General features: G+C 43.3%; 1 protein-coding gene across 1 annotated transcript in view; it reads right to left on the minus strand.

The window, feature by feature from the left end:
- The window catches only part of RBM33 (RNA binding motif protein 33), a 136,698-nt gene that overhangs the window by 22,503 nt on the left and 93,236 nt on the right, over positions 1-20,959 (minus strand). Inside the window, exons 11-15 of the mRNA XM_023514413.1 lie at positions 13,938-14,070; positions 13,235-13,578; positions 11,797-12,072; positions 10,097-10,384; positions 6,364-7,008 (exon numbers count right to left, since the gene is read on the minus strand). Of these exons, the coding sequence (XP_023370181.1) occupies positions 6,364-7,008; positions 10,097-10,384; positions 11,797-12,072; positions 13,235-13,578; positions 13,938-14,070 (1,686 nt within the window). The remainder of the gene's footprint in view (positions 1-6,363; positions 7,009-10,096; positions 10,385-11,796; positions 12,073-13,234; positions 13,579-13,937; positions 14,071-20,959) is intronic.

Consider the following 20,959-nt stretch of genomic DNA (forward strand, 5'->3'; position numbering starts at 1 on the left):
TCTAAATGTCCTTAGAAAGAACTATTACTTTCCTCAACAGGAGTACGAAGGAGAACCCTGTGTCAACTCCTCCCTTGCTATTTTAATAAAAGATATTGTAAACCATACTGCTATTTGTAATGGAATATTTACATTTCTTAAGTATTTGTAGTGTACTTGAAGCTGTCCCAAATCCTGGTCTGTTATCAATATTTGACTTGCTTTGGTATTGTTTTCTCATACTTATGGAAACTTACATGAAAGCACAAAAGGTACATTGACTTTATCGGCAAGATGAATTAGGAGAATGTGTTAAGATAAATAAAAGCCAGGCGGCACCTGTGGCTCAGTGAGTAGGGCGCTGGTCCCATATACCGAAAGTGGTGGGTTCCAACCCGGTCCCAGCCAAACTGCAACAAAAAAATAGCCAAGTGTTTGGCGGGGGCCTGTACTCTCAGCTACTCAGGAGGCTGAGGCCAGAGAATCGCCTAAGCCCAAGAATTGGAGGTTGCTGTGAGCTGTGACATCAGAGCACTCTACCAAGGGTGACAGAGTGAGACTGTCTCTAAAAAATAAAAATAAAATAAAAAAGACAAAACCCCTCCTCAAGTAAGTAGTGGTAACCAGGAGACAGAACTCTGTAAACCAGCAGCCAAGTGAAACTCCTCAGGGGCAGAGGAGGAGCAAAGAAAGGCAGGTGGACTGCCTTTCCTGTGGGACAGTCCAGGAGACTCCCAGAAGCAGCACTCCAGCCCGGCCTTAAATAACCAGAAACAGCGATGTCGGCCAGAGGCATGAAATCTGGCACACCCAAGAAACAAGAGTGGGTAAAAGGCACACCTGGACCTCACTGAAGCACTTAGAGATGGTCTCTACTCCTCTGACCAGTGGTTCCCAAAGGGTGGCAGATAACTGTACCAGTATACAATGAACACTCATGCTCATCTCAAAACTCAATGCTTGGGAGCTGTGTCTTACACCTTTTTTCATATCAACACTTAAGTTAGAACTTCAAAAAAATTCTGCAAACAATGACTGCAGAGCTTTTATTTTCTAGAAGTCAGACTCTCTAAGTTGACAGATGGGTAGGAACTCGAACTGCTCCAGGGTAAGGTTGTAGCATTCAGTTGTGAACATGACAAGTCTCCCTGTGCCCCTTACCACAGAGAGGAGACTCCGGAGACCCTCCCTATTAGTAGCTGTGCACCTTGGTCACTGGCAAAAGAACATGCTTTGGGTAAGCCCCTTGGTTCACACAGGACAAGGAAATCATTTAAAATATTTTAACAGTGATGCTCAGTTTTCTCACAACTATCAACTACAATAATTCAAAAAATGAAATATAACAAAAATATTTTAAAATCCTGTCAATGACCTATTTAAAAAATATGTAATATGTAGTACACAACAAAATACAACCAATTCAAGCAGTCTCTTTAGGATTCCTTTTTCTTTGTTTCCAACTCACTGCAGAAGGCTCAGACGTGCTGAGAGAGCCCAGAAGCCATGACAGCAGTAGCAGGGGCAATGCCTGGCACCCCTCCCTCCACACTGAGGTCCTGGAGCTTCCTAGACAGGGCTGATCCAGAGGTGAGGCAGGGACAAGACACGATGAGCCTGAACATCTATGTTCTCAAGCCAGACAAAGGACATGTTCAAGGATTGAGGAGAACATACCAAAAGACAGAATCCAGCTTTAAGGGACTCTGACTGGCCCATCTGGGATAATTCTAAAATCAAAATAAACAGTAACAGTGGGCTCGGCGCCTATGGCTCAACCGGCTAAGGCGCCAGCCACGTGCACCTAAGGTGGCGGGTTCGAATCCCCAGCCCGGACCCGCCAAACAACAATGACGGCTGCAACCAAAAAATAGCCGGGCGTTGTGGCGGGCGCCTGTGGTCCCAGCTACTTGGGAGGCGGAGGCAAGAGACTCGCTTGAGCCCAGGAGTTGGAGGTTGCTGTGAGCTGTAATGCCACGGCACTCTACCCAGGGGGAAAGCTTGAGGCTCTGTCTCAAAAAAAAAAAAAACAAACAGTAACAGTGACAGTTCACTGAATAAAACAAGGATTAATAACCCAAGATTGATGTAAATAAATGAAAGAATACATGATGGAGAAAATTATCAGAGTAGGAACATGACAGCTAATAAATACAGAAGGGGCACAGGCATTAGAAAATCATCAGTATTCACTAAAAATAGTAAACTTTTGATAAGAAATGAAACACAAAGTCTCTAAGTAACTTCCCATAAATCACTTATTAGTTATAAAGGGTAAATTACATCTCTACAGTGGAGAGATTTGGCAAGCACCATTGTACCCCAATGATCAAAGCTAATTTTGCAGACTGGACACTCAGCGGATGCACTGAGATAGACACAACGTCCCTCCTGGTGCTCCTCCCAAAACCCCACAAACCTAAACTGATCAGACAGAGCACAACACAAACCCAAACTGAAGGATGCCCCACAGAACAACTGGGTTTGGCTCTTTCTAGTTCAGGGCCAAGAAGCACAGAAGGCCAAGTGCAGCAGAAAAGGAACTGACATACAACACAGACCTGCCAGGCGCGTGGGTCAGAGGACTGATAAAATCTGAACACCTGTTGTGGTCAGACGATGGCACTGCATCCATGTTCAACTTCTTGATTTTGGTAATGTACAACTGTGGTTTTGTACAAGAATATCTCTGGGGCGGCGCCTATGGCTCAGTGAGTAGGGCACTGGCCCCATATACCAAGGGTGGTGAGTTCAAACCGGGCCCCAGCCAAACTGCAACGAAAAAATAGCCAGGCGTTGTGGCGGATGCCTATAGTCCCAGCTACTTGGGAGGCTGAGGCAAGAGAACCACCTAAGCCCAGGAGTTGGAGGTTGCTGTGAGCTGTGACACCATAGCACTCTACCAAAGGCAACAAAGTGAGAGACTCTGTCTCTAAAAAACAACAACAACAACAACAACAACAACAACAACAAAAGAATATCTCTGTGCCTCTAATCTACTCTCAAATGGTTTGGGGTAAAAGAGTTAAGTTTTTATATGTATAAAAGGACAAAAAGAGAGGATGAGGGACAAACTGAAGGGTCTAAGCAAATGGTGACTCTGACCAGGGTGTGTGGAGTTCCTATAGTACTCTTATAACTGCTCTTAAAATCAAAGTGCAGCCGCTGACTCCTCGCCCCACAAGAGATCAGGTATATACTACATAGCACTTCTCTAAAAAAAACGTGAGAATAACTTTTGAGCAGCTAGGAAGGGAAGCTTACACATGTAGTCCAATGCCCAAAAGCAAGATCACATAAAACAAATTGAGCCCTTCTACATGCAGCATTTTGACAGCCTTTTAAAAACCGAAGAGTATCATGATGGGACAGCTGGCTTTCCTTCTGGGGCATTCTGTGCTTCTCCTATTTCTGTGTGGCCTACAAAATAAAAGTGTACTTAATTTGCTGACAAACCCTCAAAATTTTCATTGCCTTGATTAAAAGAGCTAAATTCAGTTTGCTTTCACTTTCTTAAAGAATACTACAAGCAGCCACTCCAAACCCCCGCCTCCATATTTTTCTTCCTTAAACTAAAAGGACAATTCACTGAGCTGGCTGCATCTGCTGAGGCACGGGATGCTCACTTCTGGGGGTGGGGTGGGGTGGGGTGGTGAGATGGCGGGGGTGATACTTGATCCTTACAACACTCCTCCTGGGTGAAGAGCTGATCCTCATTTTACCGATGAAGAAACTGGGATTCATTCAAGCCAGGTAACCACAGTTACAAAGATGGGCAATGAAAACCAGGAAGCAAACACTTCAAACCTGATGACATCTCCCCTAAACCAGCACATGCTGCCTCACTTCCTTATTCCTGTGTTTCATCACAAAGAACGGCTTTAGGTGGCTGGTAAACTTGCTCGATTTTTACATCTGCTCTATTACTACTTGAATAGTTTTTTGGATGTTTTGGTAATGAGCAAAATTATCATTTAACAAGGTTGACTGGTTAGTTCGTTAAAGTTAAATACTTAAAAATAGTTTTCTAAGAAATGAGCAAATAATGAATTTTTCTATATTCTAAGTAATAAAAAGAGCCATTCTATCAAATACAATTCTTTAAAAATAGACCACTCGCATAACTAATTTTCAGGGAGGCACATTTTAGAAGCAGTATCTGCTGATATCTAACACTGTTTATAAATAGTATTAATTTGTTCTCTTTGTAATCTCACCAACAAATCCAGACAATAAAATTATGAATGGGAAAAAATAGGGATTGATTAAACCTTACAACCTCTTTCAATTTCAAATTCCCCTAATATCTTCCTCTCAATGTTTTAAATATAAAATCTGATTTTGTTTGATTCACACAGAAATGCTCAAGGTTGTATTCACAGCACACAGCAAGTTAGAGCTATTCTTAACCAAGACACACACTCCTTCACTTCCCTAGGTCAACAGCTATGTGGTGACTCTACAGCCATGCACAAGGCCACGACACTCAAGTTCTAGAAGGGGGATGATGGAAGCCCGGCCACCCAGGCCAGTGTCCACTCACCAGTCACAGGGCTTTCTCATACACCCTCTGTCAGTCACTGCTGATCCAGCAGAGTTTAGCAGGTAAAACGCAACCTAATCAACATTCTTATTCTAGACACCCCCAGTAAAAATTTTCTAAATCAATCTTGACTGCTATATGCTTACAAGAAACAGTAAAATATTATCCCTAATTAAGAAATAACCCCTGGCTCAGCGCCTATAGCTCAACCGGCTAAGGCGCCAGCCACGTACACCTAAGGTGGCGGGTTCGAATCCCCAGCCTGGACCCGCCAAACAACAGTGATGGCTGCAACCAAAAAAAAAATAGCCGGGCGCTGTGGCGGGCGCCTGTGGTCCCAGCTACTTGGGAGGCAGAGGCAGGAGACTCGCTTGAGCCCAGGAGTTGGGGGTTGCTGTGAGCTGTAATGCCACGGCACTCTACCCAGGGGGACAGCTTGAGGCTCTGTCTCAAAAAAAAAAAAAAAAGAAATAACCCTAATGGGGAAAAAAGTAATAGATAAAAGAGCTAACTATTACAAATAAGCGATTTTCATAGAAAATTCCTTTGTTTTTTCTATTTATTATATTTTAAAATTAGCATGATTTTGGAATTAGGTTTGATATAAAAATATTTTTTTTCAGTGATCACTGATACTTGGTAGATCCAAAAAGCCTGTGTTTACAGCTTTCCTCCTTTCTCCTCAATTTATAGCGTTAGTGTGAATTGTATACAACCATTAGCATTGTTACAGTTACACAGACCACAGCATTTGTTATAAGGTTCATTGTAATTAAAGCAAGAGATGAGAATTACCTAACTATAACTAATTGAAACCACATGGTAGAATACGGCAGTAAGTATTCTATAGATCACTTATTTACGGGGCAATCTCCAGAATCTACCTATGGGAACTCTTCTTATTTGAGAGCATTGAATTTGTCTAGAGTACAAAACTGCCATTCCTGTGCCTCACTGAAAATGATCTGAAATGGGCACCAATCAAAAGTCGGTAAAAGAATTAAAGTAGGTTCCAAGTGAAAGCATGTGGTACCATCATGATTTCAGTTTAGAATTCTATTATTCCTTTTTTTTTTTTTTTTTAAACCAGGGAAACTATCCTGAAAACAGAAAACAGGCAGTGGTCTGGAACAACACTGCTTAAAGGCGCACACACACACACACACACGCCACAGTCCTCACTCCACCCACAGCAGCTCATCAACTCTAATGCTACAAATTATGTCTTGTGTAAAGGAAATTTAATTTTTAAAACAAATTTGATGGTTCTATCACAAACTAATAAGAGAAGCTAAACATGAGAAATGCCTAACTTAGGGATCGTCACATCGGCCTTTCATCAAGACTCAACTGACTCAACACAGGCCAGCTAGAAATGAAGTCAGTGCCAAGAGTCACACTGTGGTCACTGTGGACGTGGCCCCTAAAACTGCACTACTATAGTTTTACTGTCCCTTTTGTTTATACATGTTTATGCCACTGCGTTCCAAGTGCCTGCAGTATTCACTGCAGTAACACTCTGCACAGGTTTGCAGCCTGAGAACAGGAGGCCCCAGCCACATGGCACAGGTGTACAGCAGGCTATACCACCTGGGTTTGTGTGAGCAAACTCTAGGACATCCATCCTATCAACAAAGAAACTGCCTAAGGACACATTTCTCAGAGCACAGCCTGGTAGTTAAGTGATGCATTACTGTAGTATTTAAATAGTAATTCTTATACCAACTTCAAATAGATAGAGATTGTTCCACATGTTTTTAATTCTTTCTTCAGAAGGGTTCTCTGGAGATTAGGACATTAAGACAGACTCAAAGAGGTACTCATAAACCTTGCCAACTTACCCCGCCTGACAGCTTAATCACCCTGACCTTGGAGCTGATGTGGGGCCCATCTCCACCACCGCTGTTTGTCCTGTGTGTCACAGTCCTTTTCCCACCAGGCTTCGTGTCCTGGGGCCGGCCCTGACTGGACGCCCCCCGGGCAGCCTCCTCTGCTTCTGCAGGTGTCATCTGGGGTGCTCTGTGCAGGGGCTGTGTCTGGCTCGGAAGGGCTGCTCTGGCCTGTCTCAGGTGTCTCAGTGGTCTCACCTGCTGCCCTTGATATGGCATGGTGGCACCAGGTGCTATCAAGTTCGATGTTTTGGGCTGCACATTTGAAACAGTGACATCTTGGTTTTTAACAAGAAGTCTGTTCTTCACGTTCTGTCTGACCTGAGCACCCGGAAAGGGCAGCAGTGGGTTACCATTGGTGGGAGAGGGTGAAGATGCCGGCTCCTCCTGCTCTGCCAGGGATGGTGGGGCATAGGGCGGTGGCGGCTGTTGCTGCTGCTGCTGCTGCTGTGCCAGTCTCTCTAGTAACTCCTTCTTCCGGGCACCAGCCTGCTGCTGCCGCCGTAACTCCTTCTGTTTAAGGATTTCTTCTCTTAGGCGTTTCTGTTCTTCTATCTTTAAGCGATATAACCTTGTTTCCTCATCTTCATCAGGAAACTAAAATGGAAAATATACACGGTTCAATCTGCCATCCATCTCGGGTGCTCTGTACAGTGGCTATATCTATTTTAGCAAACTAAGAAAACACAATTTCCAAATACCCTTTAATTCAGCATTTGAAGTCACCATTCAAAATCTGTTTCAAGACTTTAAGTGTAACTCCTTCCTCAAGGGAGGGAAAAAAATTCCACAGCTGAAGCTAATTTGGAAAATCTTATCAGAATATTAAAAATGAAATAATATAAATTTCTATTCATTTACAAGTTTGAAACCAATTAAACTCTTCATTTAAGATATCAAAATATGTTTCTAACAGAAATGGCAGCAGTAGGAGGCCTGCTGTCACACAGGTTTTATCTGGCTCTTCCCTGACAAACCAACAAAAGGTGGGGTATAAATGACCTGAAAGGCCCTGATTAGAACTATTGATTTTTTGTACAGAATTTTCAGCTTGATCTCAAACTCATTTGTCACAGAATAATTGGTTATAATGAACAGCACAAGTCAATCTCTCTGACCTTGAACTCATGCACTCTCCTCAGAATCAAAATGTTGCCAATTGCAGTATTGGAATATTAATGGTATATAAGGAATGCCTTTAATATTCCAGCCCCAAACATTCTTAAAGTCTATTAGGAAAAAAAAAGGAACCTTTGAAAAACTCTAGTAACTTTCATGAAAAGCATCCAAAAAGGAAAGTTTATAAAAAGTTACGCATTTTTAAAAAATTGTAATAATGTTCTTTAAAATCATCCATATCCACAAACCTTTAATAAAAGAATGTAGCAAGGATTTAAACTATCTGAAATCCAGCTGTTCAATGATGTTCTCTACCCTGAATAAATCTTCAGAATTAGGAACTTAAGACAAAAACATGACTGAGAAGGCAGCTGGTGCTTGTGGAGCTTGGGCCCCTGGGCCGGCCTTACACAAGGTTGGCTCATCATGGGAAAGCTGTGCCAGCACACTCGTCATCTAACTCCAAGTCTAGGGCAGACTTCAGACCACAAATGTGAGGGTGGCAAAGTGCCGGCTGTTACATAGCCAGGCAAACACAGCGAGAAGTAACATGGAGTGTGGGGGCTGTACACGTGTCACCAGGACCCAAGGGGGCACTGCTCCACATGCAGGATCATTGCAAGCCATCAGGATTACTTCCCAATCATGAGTTAAAATGTGTCCAGAACGTAGATGGAATACTTGAAGATTTCTGTCTGACAGATTCACTCTGCCATGTCATCATTATTTTGTGTGAGGATAAGAAAATAAGCCATATTTGGCAAAGGGAAACCATCTGTAATCCAGCACTCTGGGAGGCTGAGACAGGTGGATCGCTTGAGCTCAGGAGTTTGAGACCAGCTGAGCCAGAGTGAGACCCTATCTCTAAAACTAGCCAGGCACTGGGGGTGGGCACCTGTAGTCCCAGCTACTCAGGAAGCTGAAGCAGGAGGATCACTTGAGCCCAAGAGTTTGAGGTTGCTGTGAGCTGTGACACCACAGCACTCTACCAAGGGCAACAAAGTGAGAATATAAAAAAATATATAATCCCGGTCTCATTTATGTACACAGAAAATTAAAAGAAAACCAATTAAGACATTCAACTTATACTACAGTGACTTGCAAATTCCATTTCACTTATAAAGTATCTATTTAAAATAACTCTATGAAAGAATTCTTTATAAATCCACCTACACCAACTATTATAAAAGGAACTGGCTGTCAGATGTGGCTAGCGTATGCCTTAAAGGCCACTGTTACTATACTAAGTGATGTGTACATGACTTAATTTTTCTTAAGCAAATCACTCAGAAGCTAGAGACATGAATGAAAAGCATGACAAAATTTTTTATAAACTATGCCAATCCAGTTTGTAAATCTACATTATTTTTTCATATATGTATTTTAAACCCTAAAAAACACTCTTCTTCTACTAAGAGTTTAATTAAATGCTAACTCAGTATTTTAACCTTGTTTACATTTCTGATTTGGTACACATTATATCGTAACTGCTATAATAATTTATTACACAAAATTTGACTGAAAAAATATTTTTAACTTGTTTTATAAAATTAAGAAAGCATGACTAGCCTAAACTCTTCCCTCTGAAGTCCTCATGAACTGTCACCATATCAGTAAGGCAATTCTAGTCCTGCCACATCCAAACACAGACACTGCCCTGTCACAGGTCTCACTAGAGAAGGAAACCAAGGCTGGTTCCTTACCAAAGGCCACCACAGAAAGCCACATGAAATACGGAAATTCACTGTTTACACTAGCCACATTCTGTACTTACCTAAAACCAGCAACAACATACAGAATTCAAAACCACCCTTCCTACCCAAATCTTAAAGACCAAAAGAAAAACTGGTCCACTCTTTAGGATTTGACAGTGCACCGTAAGAGAAAGTCACAGAAACCAGACAGCGCATATTAAGCCCAGCAGATACAGCCCACGGGCCAAATCTGGTCTGACACTGACTTCTTCACAACAGCTTCACTGGGGCACAGTCTTAGTCATCCACATAAAGATGACAGAAGCGCTAAGTGATTTTATATTATAAGCAGCTGGGAGATAAGGTGGGTGAAAGAATAAAATAAGCTGAATTTGGGACAACTATAAATTGAGACTGGGAGAGAACAATCAGGGAACAGCTACTATGTTAACACATCGCTGACTGGCAAATGTACACAGATACTGCCTGCCCATGTCACCAGGTAACTTGTGACCACTCAGCAATGTGTTAACAATTGTACATAAATTGCCTTTATGCTAAACTAGCAGAATTGCCTATTTATGGCAGACATTTAGACTACAAAATATGTAGGCCGTTCACAGAAAAAGTTTGCTGGACCCTGGTATATAATGATTCTATATAATACAACCATAACTGTACAAACATGTAAACTCTGATGTTGTAAACTGTTACAATTCAAGTGTTTCATCTATAAACATGGCTATAAAAGAACGGGCTAAAAAGAAGTGGGAAGATTTTGTGAATAACTTAGTAAAATGAGGGACCTAGGAGGTTGATTGTCAGGCCTCGTGGGCAAGACCAGGTATCTTTTAATCACGGAAAGGCCTTACCTCTGGTTCCACCTTTGCTTCTTCTTTGGTTTGAGCCACAGGGCTAACTGGCTTGACTTTTGCTTCAGTCTTTCCCTGTGAGCTCCGGGAAGCCAGCACAGCCCTCGAGGGTGGTGATGTGCTAACGATAGGTTTCACTTGAGCCGAGGGTGTGGAGGAGCAGCGACTGCCACTCATCTCCATGACGTGTGATGGTGCTATGGGTAACTCACGCAAATTACTGTTTCTTGGAGCAGTTGGCTGCATTTGCTGCATGGGCCGCTTGGATACATTCTGAGAAGTTGTATTCTATCAAAACAAGAAAAATTCTAATCATAATTAGAAACTGGGCAGAAGAAACATTAAAGGGCACGTTATTAGCATCAATGCTCCCTGGCATATGCAGCTGTATGTTCACCACTAAGGAGACCGATCTGGGAAGGTATTATTAGTATTACACTTGCCTGCAGGTGGGCCCCTCTCTGTAGAAATTATACCAGGTGATCTTCCACTGGCGCTTCAGGATGGGAACTATTGGTAGGACAAAAAAAAGCACTCTACCTGCCACACAGCAGAGGGATTAATGGTGCTACTATTTTACATAGTCACTTAAATTAAGGTGGCACCAGAGTCAAGCATTAAATCCTAAAAAAATGATTCCCCGAAAAAGAAAGGTGCCAGGCAGGTTTATCCAAGAGGAGTGTCTTGGTCATGTTCATCCCAGGGATTCTTAGAGAGAAGCACCACTTGCAGGGGTCACAGCGCAGAAGAGAACTTGGTGGGGCAGGGGCACGCCCCAGGTGGCACAAGACAAATGTGTGCTGGCATAAGGCACATGAACACAGTGGGTCATGGTTCTCACTAATAAAACCCAGCTGATAAAGTGCCTTCTCAGATCCGGAAATCCTTTCATATTGTTTATATCATTTTAGTCACGTTACTTTACGACTAAAAGAGGCAAGCATCAGGAAAATTAAGATTCAAATACCTAAGTGACATGCTTAAAGCTTGAGCATTAACGGGGGCAGTCCCAAAAGAGAATCTTACAGACTAGAACCTGACCCGTAAACCACACTGTACCTCCTCCTCAAAAACTAAATTGCAAAAGCCTCATCTGTGGCTACTGAGCAGAGCACAGGCAGTGCCCGCTGCCTTCTATCTCAGAGAGAGCCGCACATTACTTCCCGTCTCTTCTGATGCAAGCCATACACCTGCTGATGGCACTTGAGAATGTGGCCCCACAAATAAATGCATGCTAATCTCACTCAATTGAATATGAGCTCCCTGAAGGGAAGGAATTTGTCTCTTCTGCTTCCTGCTGTATTTCCAGGAATGAGGGTAGTGCTTGACAGCAGGATAACTGATACATTCCTGGATTCACTGCTTATTTACTCAGAGCCCAGAGAGACAATCTAGGCATCAAAAAGTAAGCCACTGGCAAAGATAGAGTGACTACTACACAAAAGTATTTTCTAAGGTTATGTGTCTATTAGTTAATAACATCTATCACTATAGAAATATCTAGATATTAACACAAAGGGGGTAAGTGAATTTCTGTAGTCAAGAAAATTTCTGAACTGTTTTAAAATACAAATTCACTTCAGAAACTGTATTACTAAGTACTTTATAAATTTAAATTGGACCTGGAAAATATTCTAACTCACAAATTACACCTCTAAATTTCTGTAAGGTAAAACAGGACACAGACACTGGATACGTACATGCCTCAGGCCCTGGCGCTGGGGGCACTGCACCCGACTGCTGTTTGGCTGGGGTTGAGCGGTCTGTACGTGAGGCCTGAACTGCGGCTGGGCCATGGGCATCAGAGGCGGGGGTGGCACGGAAAGGTGGTGGTGCTGCTGTGGCTGGTGCTGTGGGGGAGGCTGGTGCTGGGGTGGGGGCTGGTGCGGGGGCTGGTGCTGGTGGTGGGGGGGCTGCTGCTGAGCCGGCTGCTGCTGGGGCTGGGGCGGAGGAGGCAGCGGGGGATGCAAGGGCCCCTTCCGTGGCAAAGGAAAGAGAAGGGTTTGTCAATAGAATACACACACCAAGTATATTCCACATCAAGCACATTTCCTGCAAAACCTCAACATAAGAAAGAAACTTTAAGTGGTATCCAAATTCACCGTAGATGTGTTCATGACTATCTTCTAGTCTATCTTCTAGTAATTCTAAGAAGTTATTCTAAGGGAATAACTAAGTATGCAAATAAATTTATAACCTCAAGTATGTTCCCTAAAGTGCTGTGATACCAAAGGACTGAAACCAAAATACACTAATGTGCAAACAGCAATACCATGAGGTGTAACCCTGTGCAGTGTTCTGACATGCTGTCGTAAAGCCGAGTCACCGACACAAAAAGATCATAAAGATACGTTAACAGGGGAAAAGCATGGTATGTGTACTTCAAACAGGCTGAAAAACGATGTACCAAAATGTTACTGATGTTTCTAAATAAGTTACTTAACTTCCTTTTCTTATACTTAATATTTCTGCAGTACATGTTTATAAAAAGAAAAATTTTAACATTTTTATCTTTCGTTAACACCTTAAATGATAAACATTTTCCATTTTCAATTTAGACACACATTCTACGTGTTTCTAAATAGTCTGACTCAAGAATACCATTGCTATGTTATTTTAATAGTAAACCTAAAAATATAAGAAATATTCTGGGTAAGAGAGATGTTAAGGATGTTTACTCAAAGTCAACCCACAAAGCACAGACCATCAGCAGAGGGCACTCGAGTCTCTGAAATAGTGGTTGAGAGCAATATCCCCCTCCACATACCACGGTGTGTCACAGGGACATAATCTGACCAAGTATTTTATTTTCACTGATAAACCTTTCAAGAAATCTTGCAAAGATGAGCAAATGTATTATCAAAACATGCCTTAATTTTATTAGCAGTACATCTTAAAAGAAAATCCTAATAGTGACATCCTTTTAATTCACCCCCAAAATGACAATTACTTTTCTTTCCCATTTCTCCCAGTATTAAGGAGATAAAACAGTACTGTCAAAACAAGTTGTCTTTAATAAACAGAACACTTAAGACTAAAAACCTTACCTTTTAAATAAGCACATGTTAGTAGACTAGAATAAAACACTGAGACTCAGGTGTGCACAGACATTCCCCTCAAGGTTCGTGGGATACATACCTGCAGGTTGGGCTGCGCGTGCGTGGGCAGAAATGGCTGTCCCGGACCAGGCAAGAAGGGCTGTCTGGGAGGGATGAAAGGCCGTGTGGGTGCTGACCCTGGCTGGCTAAAGTGCAGAATCCCCACTGGACCTGGGGGCTGCAGGGCTGGTCTCACAGGCCTCTCTCTTGGGAACACTGGCTGCTGCCCTTGCTGACTGAATGCTGGTCCCGGCTGAGTAAATGGTAAGGGACTCGGAGTAGGGACAGGATGGCTGCTGTTAAGAAGTGTGGGAGGAGGTGGCGGAGGAGGGGGACTTCGCTGTTCCAAAAAAAGGTGACTCGGGAACCTTGGCTCGCCTGAAACTGAAGAGTGGCACAACATTACCTTCCAGGTTAGAAAGAGCTTCTTAGAAAAGCAGTCTGCTGTCACCTCTCACTGAGGACAATGCTACAAGTGGGAGCAGGAGACCCTACACAGGGCTCTTATTCATAGACTGCTTCATTTGTCACCTTCTGTAAATTATTTCTCTGCTGTATGAAATTTTCACATTCCATATACCAACAATGCCCAACTTCAGCACCTGAAATGACAGAGCTGCTATGGTATACAACATGATTTTCTTAAAACACAATCTCCAATGGGGAGTTAGCTCCAGTTCAAGAAACAAAGGCCTTTAGGCACATCACCTGACCGTGTCTGCTGCGGACTCCCCACCACCTACCTCCTAGGAAGAAGGGGTCTCGCTCCTGAGGTGGGGGTGGGGCTCTCCACTGGTCCTGGAGAGGAAGTCGGGGGGGTTGGCTAAAGCTGTTGGGAACAGGTCCTGGTGTGTGCTGTGGAAATTCTGGGGGGCCCTAAAGAAAGACAGAAAAATGGGGTGGAAGACAGCAAAAAATCTGTTATTTTCAGAAATGTATACCTTGGTCCAAGTTTTCCTCTGAAATGTCAAGTAATTTATCTTCTACAGTCATTCTCTCTCCTTACCGCTACTGTCACATAATGACAGGGACATAGTCCAACAAATGGATCATTAAGTGACTTTTTCGTGCAAACACTCAGGCCACACTCAACCCCAGAAGGAGTGACCCACTGTGCAGACCTGGGCTACATGCACAGACTATTGCTCCCATACTACAAACAAGCATAGTGCATGGCTAGACAGAATAATCCTACCCTGGCAAGTGTAACACAGGGTTAAGTATCTGTGCATGTGAACACATGGAAACACATAAAGGGTACAGTGAAAGCGTGGTATGATGATCTCACAGGACCACTGTTGTATGTGTACGCTACCCACCGCTGACCATACTCCCTTATGTGGTACACAACTGAATATAGAGAAATATGAAAACTTGTAATGCCATAAAACAGGATTCTGCCACAATGAACTAAAATACAGCATCCAGAGATTAATTCGGTGTTCTAATATTACTACAGCACCACTAGAATATTATTTTTAAGCTTATGGAAATCCTTGCAATTATTGACCTTCTTTTCCGTTAATCCAAAAGACTAAATGTCTACTTAGAATGGTTGTGACATTTATCTTCTCAAAGATGCTATTCTTCGCTATCTATTTAACACAACCATAAGCTACAGCTATGAAGCTGCTTTATTTCAAAAAAAGGGAAAGAATTTCAATTTGTACCATAATAAAAAATCAGCAATCTGACATTAAAAAATGTGCAATGTTTCAGAAACTAAATTACTACAAAAAAAATTACAATTGGATTCCTTTGAATACAAAATAAAATTAGCATTTTTCAAAAACTACATGTTATTAACAAATCTCTATAAAAACTAAAATTATTTCATTTTCAATTTGCCTTTCAAGTATTCTTAGATATATTTTTAAATTACCATACTTACATAAGCAGCAGCATTTAAAGAAATACTTTCACTGTTCCTAAAACAAAATTTACTATTAACTATCATCAAATTAATTTTCATTTCGAAGCACCTCATTCTTTGGAACTAAGCCAGTATTTCTCAACTTTAAAAGTCACAATTCTTTCTCATAAACTTAAAATTCCAATGCCTTATCTGTCATTTTATTACTAATATAATTAGCTATTCCTCTAAATGCGACATTTTATAACAATAAAAATGCTTTTTAAACTCTACTTTTCTTTTCTTTAGAAGCCTGCTCTACTCACGGCATCCCAAGACCAATGCAAGATGAATGCCACAAATCCTGAAGACTACTGGCCATACAGTAAAAAAATTATATTTAAAGCACAAGTATTATTCCTGGTTGTCTAGTGGTTAGGAAACACACACGCACACACACACACACACACACATTACGTCTTTATAAAAAGACAAATATTGGGTTCTTATTTAAACATGTATAACAGCAAGTCCCAAAGCTTAAATTCTTGTAGTGTTTTTTACTTTAGGCAGAATCACAGAATCCTCACTGCACCAACATCTGACATTGGGAAGCATCACTTCTCACTCTCTAAATAAAGTGGTCAATTAAGATAAAACCAGACTAATGTTCAAAATTGAGGAACATATTTATACAGAGAAAACACACTACACACACTCACAGAATTTTCTACCCACGGACAGTGCCGCAGCCCTCTGTGCCTGAGACAATGCTTCTGCATACTCCCCAGCACAACCGCAGCAATGCCCAGACTGGCACAGCAGCCCTGGAGGAGTCAACACAAGCTGGGCGAGTACACAGCTTCCAAGTGCCCCCTTCAGAGTAAGGACCAGGGTGTGACAGCAGGGTCTTCTGCCACCCACTGTCCCCACAGGACTCCTGCACCTCATCAGCACAGGAAGTCCAAGGTCACACCACCAATTTAATATCTTTAAATCATAGTATGTTCACTCAGCCTCAAAGATTTCAGTACACACACAAAAAAGTTAAAGCTCCCACAAGCGTTAATTTTATTCATGACATAGTGAAAATAAAGTGGAGAAAGTTTCAACCTAAATTATCAAAATTATTAAATTGGAAGACTTTAAAAAACAAATTTTTCCTTAACTCAGACATGAAAATGATAGTCTATCCCCAATTTAGAAAAGTGAATTCTAGACATGTCACATTTTATACAAACTTCCATATTCCGTAGAAAATGTTCACTTTTGTGTTTCTGCCTCAACCAAAGTGCAACATCAAACAGTGGCTTGCCTTGGAACGTTTAGTGCAGGAGCTTTTCTTTGTCTCGTTTCTGCTCCAGGAGACTCACTGATACAGGCCACAGATGGCCCCAGGGCCCGTCCCCACCCTTACAGCACACTACTGAGTGAGGGCTGGGGCGTCTAAGTCTCATGAATCGGAATTGCTACGAGCTTGGCCTGTCAGTGTCACTTTGCAGTTCTTCACCTGTCCCTGGTAGCTCCTTTTGCCTCCACCCAGGATGACCTTGCCTGGCATCTTCTGGTCCCCAAAGCACTGCCAACTGTCCCCTCGGCCTCCAGTGTCCTGGGCATCTTCACTGTACCCCCTCCCACTCCCCCTGCTCTCATTCACCTACCTCTAAACATCATTTTCTACCATAGTAATTTATTGCCCTCTAATTTTTAACAAGTCTATTTGTTTACAATATCATATTTTTCATTAAAGAAAAAAATAACAACAGTATGATGAGTAAGTAACAGAGGCTGGGAGTGTGCAATCTGTGTGCCAGCCTCCCGCCTGAGTGCAGCCAGCACACTGCAGAGCTCTGTCGGCCACCACGTGGATGAGCTGACAGACAGACAGATGCAGGAAGTGTCAGGAAGGAGGACAAGAAGGGTAAAAGTGACTTTATGAGGGGCTATTTCCACTTAACCCTTAAATACTTCAATTATATTAAAAGCTAGAAATCACCGATCAGTGTGAAAGCTTTTTATCAATTTTACAACTATTTTACCAATTTCAACAAAGGGTAAAGAAAGCTTAACTTATCAGCCATTTAAAACACTCAGTCCAGCTCTGCCCTCACCACTTTCTGGTGTGACCAGAGGCACGCTTTGTTTCCTGGGACCCCTCTGCACCCCAGTGAGCAGGAGGCAGGACACCCAGGTGCTGAGGATGGTGTATCTGTGGCCAGCCTCTCAGGCAGCCCGCTTCTCTTCCCTCGTATTTCCTCAAGTCTGCCCACAGCTAGAAGGAGCTCAAAGGGGTCCCGGCTTCTTCTATATTTAATATGTGACGCCTTGAAATTCATTACTGTTTTTCTGACTGGGCTTCTAGAGAACTGGAAAATGTGTCAGTCTCTTCTACGATATGCAGTGCCTGCAAATGCTCTGACTACATTTGAGAACTACAAGCCTCATCCTCAACAATACAGCCCCCCTTTGCTGCAGTTTCACTTTCCAAGGTCAAATGTGTTCCAAAAGTCTTAAATTAAAAACACCAGGAATAAACAGTCCCTAAGCTTTAGACTGAGTGCCACTCCGAGTAGCATGTTACTATCTCTTGCCATCCTGCTCCACCCAGCCAGGATGGGGACGCTCCTCTGTACCCGTGCCATCTCCACTACCCGCCCACAGTCCATCAGTCATCCACAGACTTCTCGATGATCAGGTGGACTGCAGCAGAAAGGCAGGGTTTGCATTCAAAAAACATCCCCCAAACACCAAAGCAGAGATGCTGGAGTCCTGTTGTAACTGCTCTTTTATCAGTTAAGTTGCTACTTCCTTCTGAGCCTCGCTTGTGAGCTACACTGTGTGACAAGCATGCAAAAAATAACACAATGTCTACAGGGCTCCGGCCACCCTGAGTTTTGGGTATCACTTAGACAGGAACTGCCATCCAGACCACCCAGATGCTGCAGCACAGCTCCCTACAAACCTTCTCTCTCCTTCAGTGTCTGGGTTTTTCTCACTATAGATACAGAAAAATGTCACTGGGAAAGAGAAGCTTCCACTCCACTCTGAGCAGGTCTGCTAAGTTTTGGTTTTTGACTTTGCCACAGGCTACATCCCAAAAAAGTCCTCTGTCTTTAAACCTTTCCATTTGTTTCTGAAAGGAAGTAGTTCATAAATTAGGGGAAAAAAAACACAAAAAGAGATTTGATATGATTAGTCCTGCATAAAAATTTCAAGCTGCCTGAGAATTATGTAAGTACATTCTTGGATCTCTAAGCACTATCAGACTCCCAAGGTTATTTTATTTATTCCTAATTTCTAAAGATACTTTTCTGTATTAAACTTAAAATATTAAGCCCTCCCCCCCCCACCAAATTCTCTGTCATGTTAGTTTTTCCACACTCTTAGAAACATGAAACCTTTTCAAATTCACCAGTGATTCAAGCAGCAATGCACTCTAAGCTCCAGTGTCCCTGTAGATATGGAGACTGAGAGCCAGGCTTAGTACCCCTGCAGGTATGACCTAGGGCCACAGGTGTGGACAGGCCCAGCCCACTCTCTCCCAGCCTTAGGCCTGAACAGTTAACCAGCAATAGCCTGGAGCTCACGACCAAATCTGTGTGGGCCTCAGTTTGCTCATCTATAAACAGGGATAAAACCAGTACCTATTTCACAGGGAGCATAAAGCACTCAGTAAGTAACAAAAGTTCACCGCCTGTAGCATCACTTTTATGGGACATGTCTGCAGACGATAATTCGGGCTGCAAATTAATACACAGTTCTAACAATGTCCACGTTTCCTTGTACAGTTAAAGACACATCAGCAGACCCCCTTCCTGAATCCTGTTTTGAGTTCAAGCAGGAAGCCCTTGTGGACGAGGTGTCATCAAGCCCTGAGAATTCCATCTCCTCCACCTCCCCAGTCCCCTCCCACTCCTCTCTGCCGTTCAATTGTTAGGTCTGTGAGGGCTGAGACCAGGCCTGTCTTAGACATCAAAGTTTTTCCATGCTTGGCCCAGTGCCTGGCACACAGGCGGTCATAAATATTTAACAGCTGAGCTGCCTATTTCCGGCAGCAAGGCATCCCCAGCCTGGAAGAACTGTAGTGTGCTGCACAGCTTAGGCGGGAGGGAAGAGGGCTGGGAGGTACTGAGCAGACGCAAGGCGCACACAGTGCCAGCAGCTGAGGTCCAGGAGGCTCACTGGGTAGAGACAGAAGAGGAACAGTTCCTACTTCTCCAGCTTACTGTGTGATAGGAGTGCTTTTCATTTCTATTCTGAACATGTATATCATAGAGAGACATTGCCTTCTTCACCTTGAGACCACTCCCTGCTTTTTGAAGGCAACAGTTGTTCCTTGAAGAAATGAAAAGTAGCATAGTTTGTGACATCCATTCCCCACACACCTTCGAAAGGGACAGTCCAGCCAGTCTCCCACTGTCTGCTGTGGCTCTAACCCAAAAGTCATGCACCTGTGAGATGTGGCACTCACAGAAACCACAGAGGAGGACCGGAGTGAAGCCTTCTTGCTGCAAAGATGGGACTCAGTGATCATTATTCACCCCCACACCGTATCAACAGGCATTTTTACAGAGTTCAAATTATAAACAGAAATTCAGTAGATCAACCAGTTAAAACTCCTTAAGATAGAAATTCCTCAAGAAAAGTAAAATCTAGTAGGAGCAAGTTTTCATAATGGCAAAACTCTCTACTCATACAATGTCTCTCTATATGTAATTTTCTGAATTTGCCCAAGTCTTAGAAAAGGCTTTATGTCTACGGATGGAAGTTAATAGAAAAACTAAAAATTACCTTTTAATGTTGTCAGAACATTTTATTAGCATCTGTCAGAACAGATGCTAATAAAATATAAATCGACATTGATGTCATGTGGCTTTATATAACATAAATGTGAACCCCCAAACTCCCGCCTGGCACTCACCACATTGTGCCTTCATCTACTTTCTAGCACTGCAAGGCCACAGTGCTCAGCTCCCCTGCAGGGCAGTGTGGCCAGATCCAGTTCTGGCAACAGAATGTGGGCAGAGGTAGTGTGTGTCAGGTTAAGCCGTAGGTCAGCAGACGCAGGGTCTACAATGGGTCTCTGGTATCCCTGACTTTGTGAGGCTCCAGGGATGCAGGATAGGAAGGCGACGACGTACACTGAAGATGCAGCTTTGGGCAGAGATCCTGGACTCTGGCCTCATCCTCAGGGGAGGGCTCTGGAGCATGAGTTACGCTCATACTTGGGGGGCAGGGGTGCAGGGGGCAGTAGGGCTGGCTTCCTCCTTCTCTCCTACTGTGTCAGGCAGTCCTTAGAGAAACAGCACCCACCAGCAGGGAAACACTGCCAACAGCTGGGCAGGCAGAGGAGCTGGGGAACGGTCCCAGAGCATGCAGCACAGGAGCACCGGCTAAAGGCAACACGCCACAGCCTGAACCCTTAGTGGCTTGGCACCATGCAGTGTACTTCCCACGCAAATGACCACTGGGCTCCATGCACACGTGGCTACCCATCATCTGGGCCTCAGAGGTGCTGCCTTCAGGCACAGCCAGGGAAGAGTGAGGAGCCTTGGTAGGAGGCCCCCGTCTGAGCCCACATCACTCCCTCGTGTGGGAGAAGCAATCACTGGTGGCCTCCTAGGAGGGTCACAGCTCCTGCACACTATCATTCAATCCCAACCCCAAACCTATGAAGCAGGTATTCGGCTCACAAAAATCTTTTGCCCATATAAATACCTTGCATCTAGTACAAGGTCAGAAAGCAGAAGGGCCTGAACCCAAAGCAAACTGTCCACCTCCAGAGCCCACACCCACTATGACTGATGGGGCTTCCCCTATCCACCTCCAGAGCCCACACCCACTATGACTGACGGGGCTTCCCCTGCCCACCTCCACAGCCCGCACCCACTAGGATTGACGGGGCTTCCCCTG

This window comes from Otolemur garnettii, unplaced genomic scaffold (assembly GCF_000181295.1).
Source record: "Otolemur garnettii isolate 467f Iridium unplaced genomic scaffold, OtoGar3 scaffold00053, whole genome shotgun sequence".
Classification (NCBI taxonomy): Eukaryota; Metazoa; Chordata; class Mammalia; order Primates; family Galagidae; genus Otolemur; species Otolemur garnettii.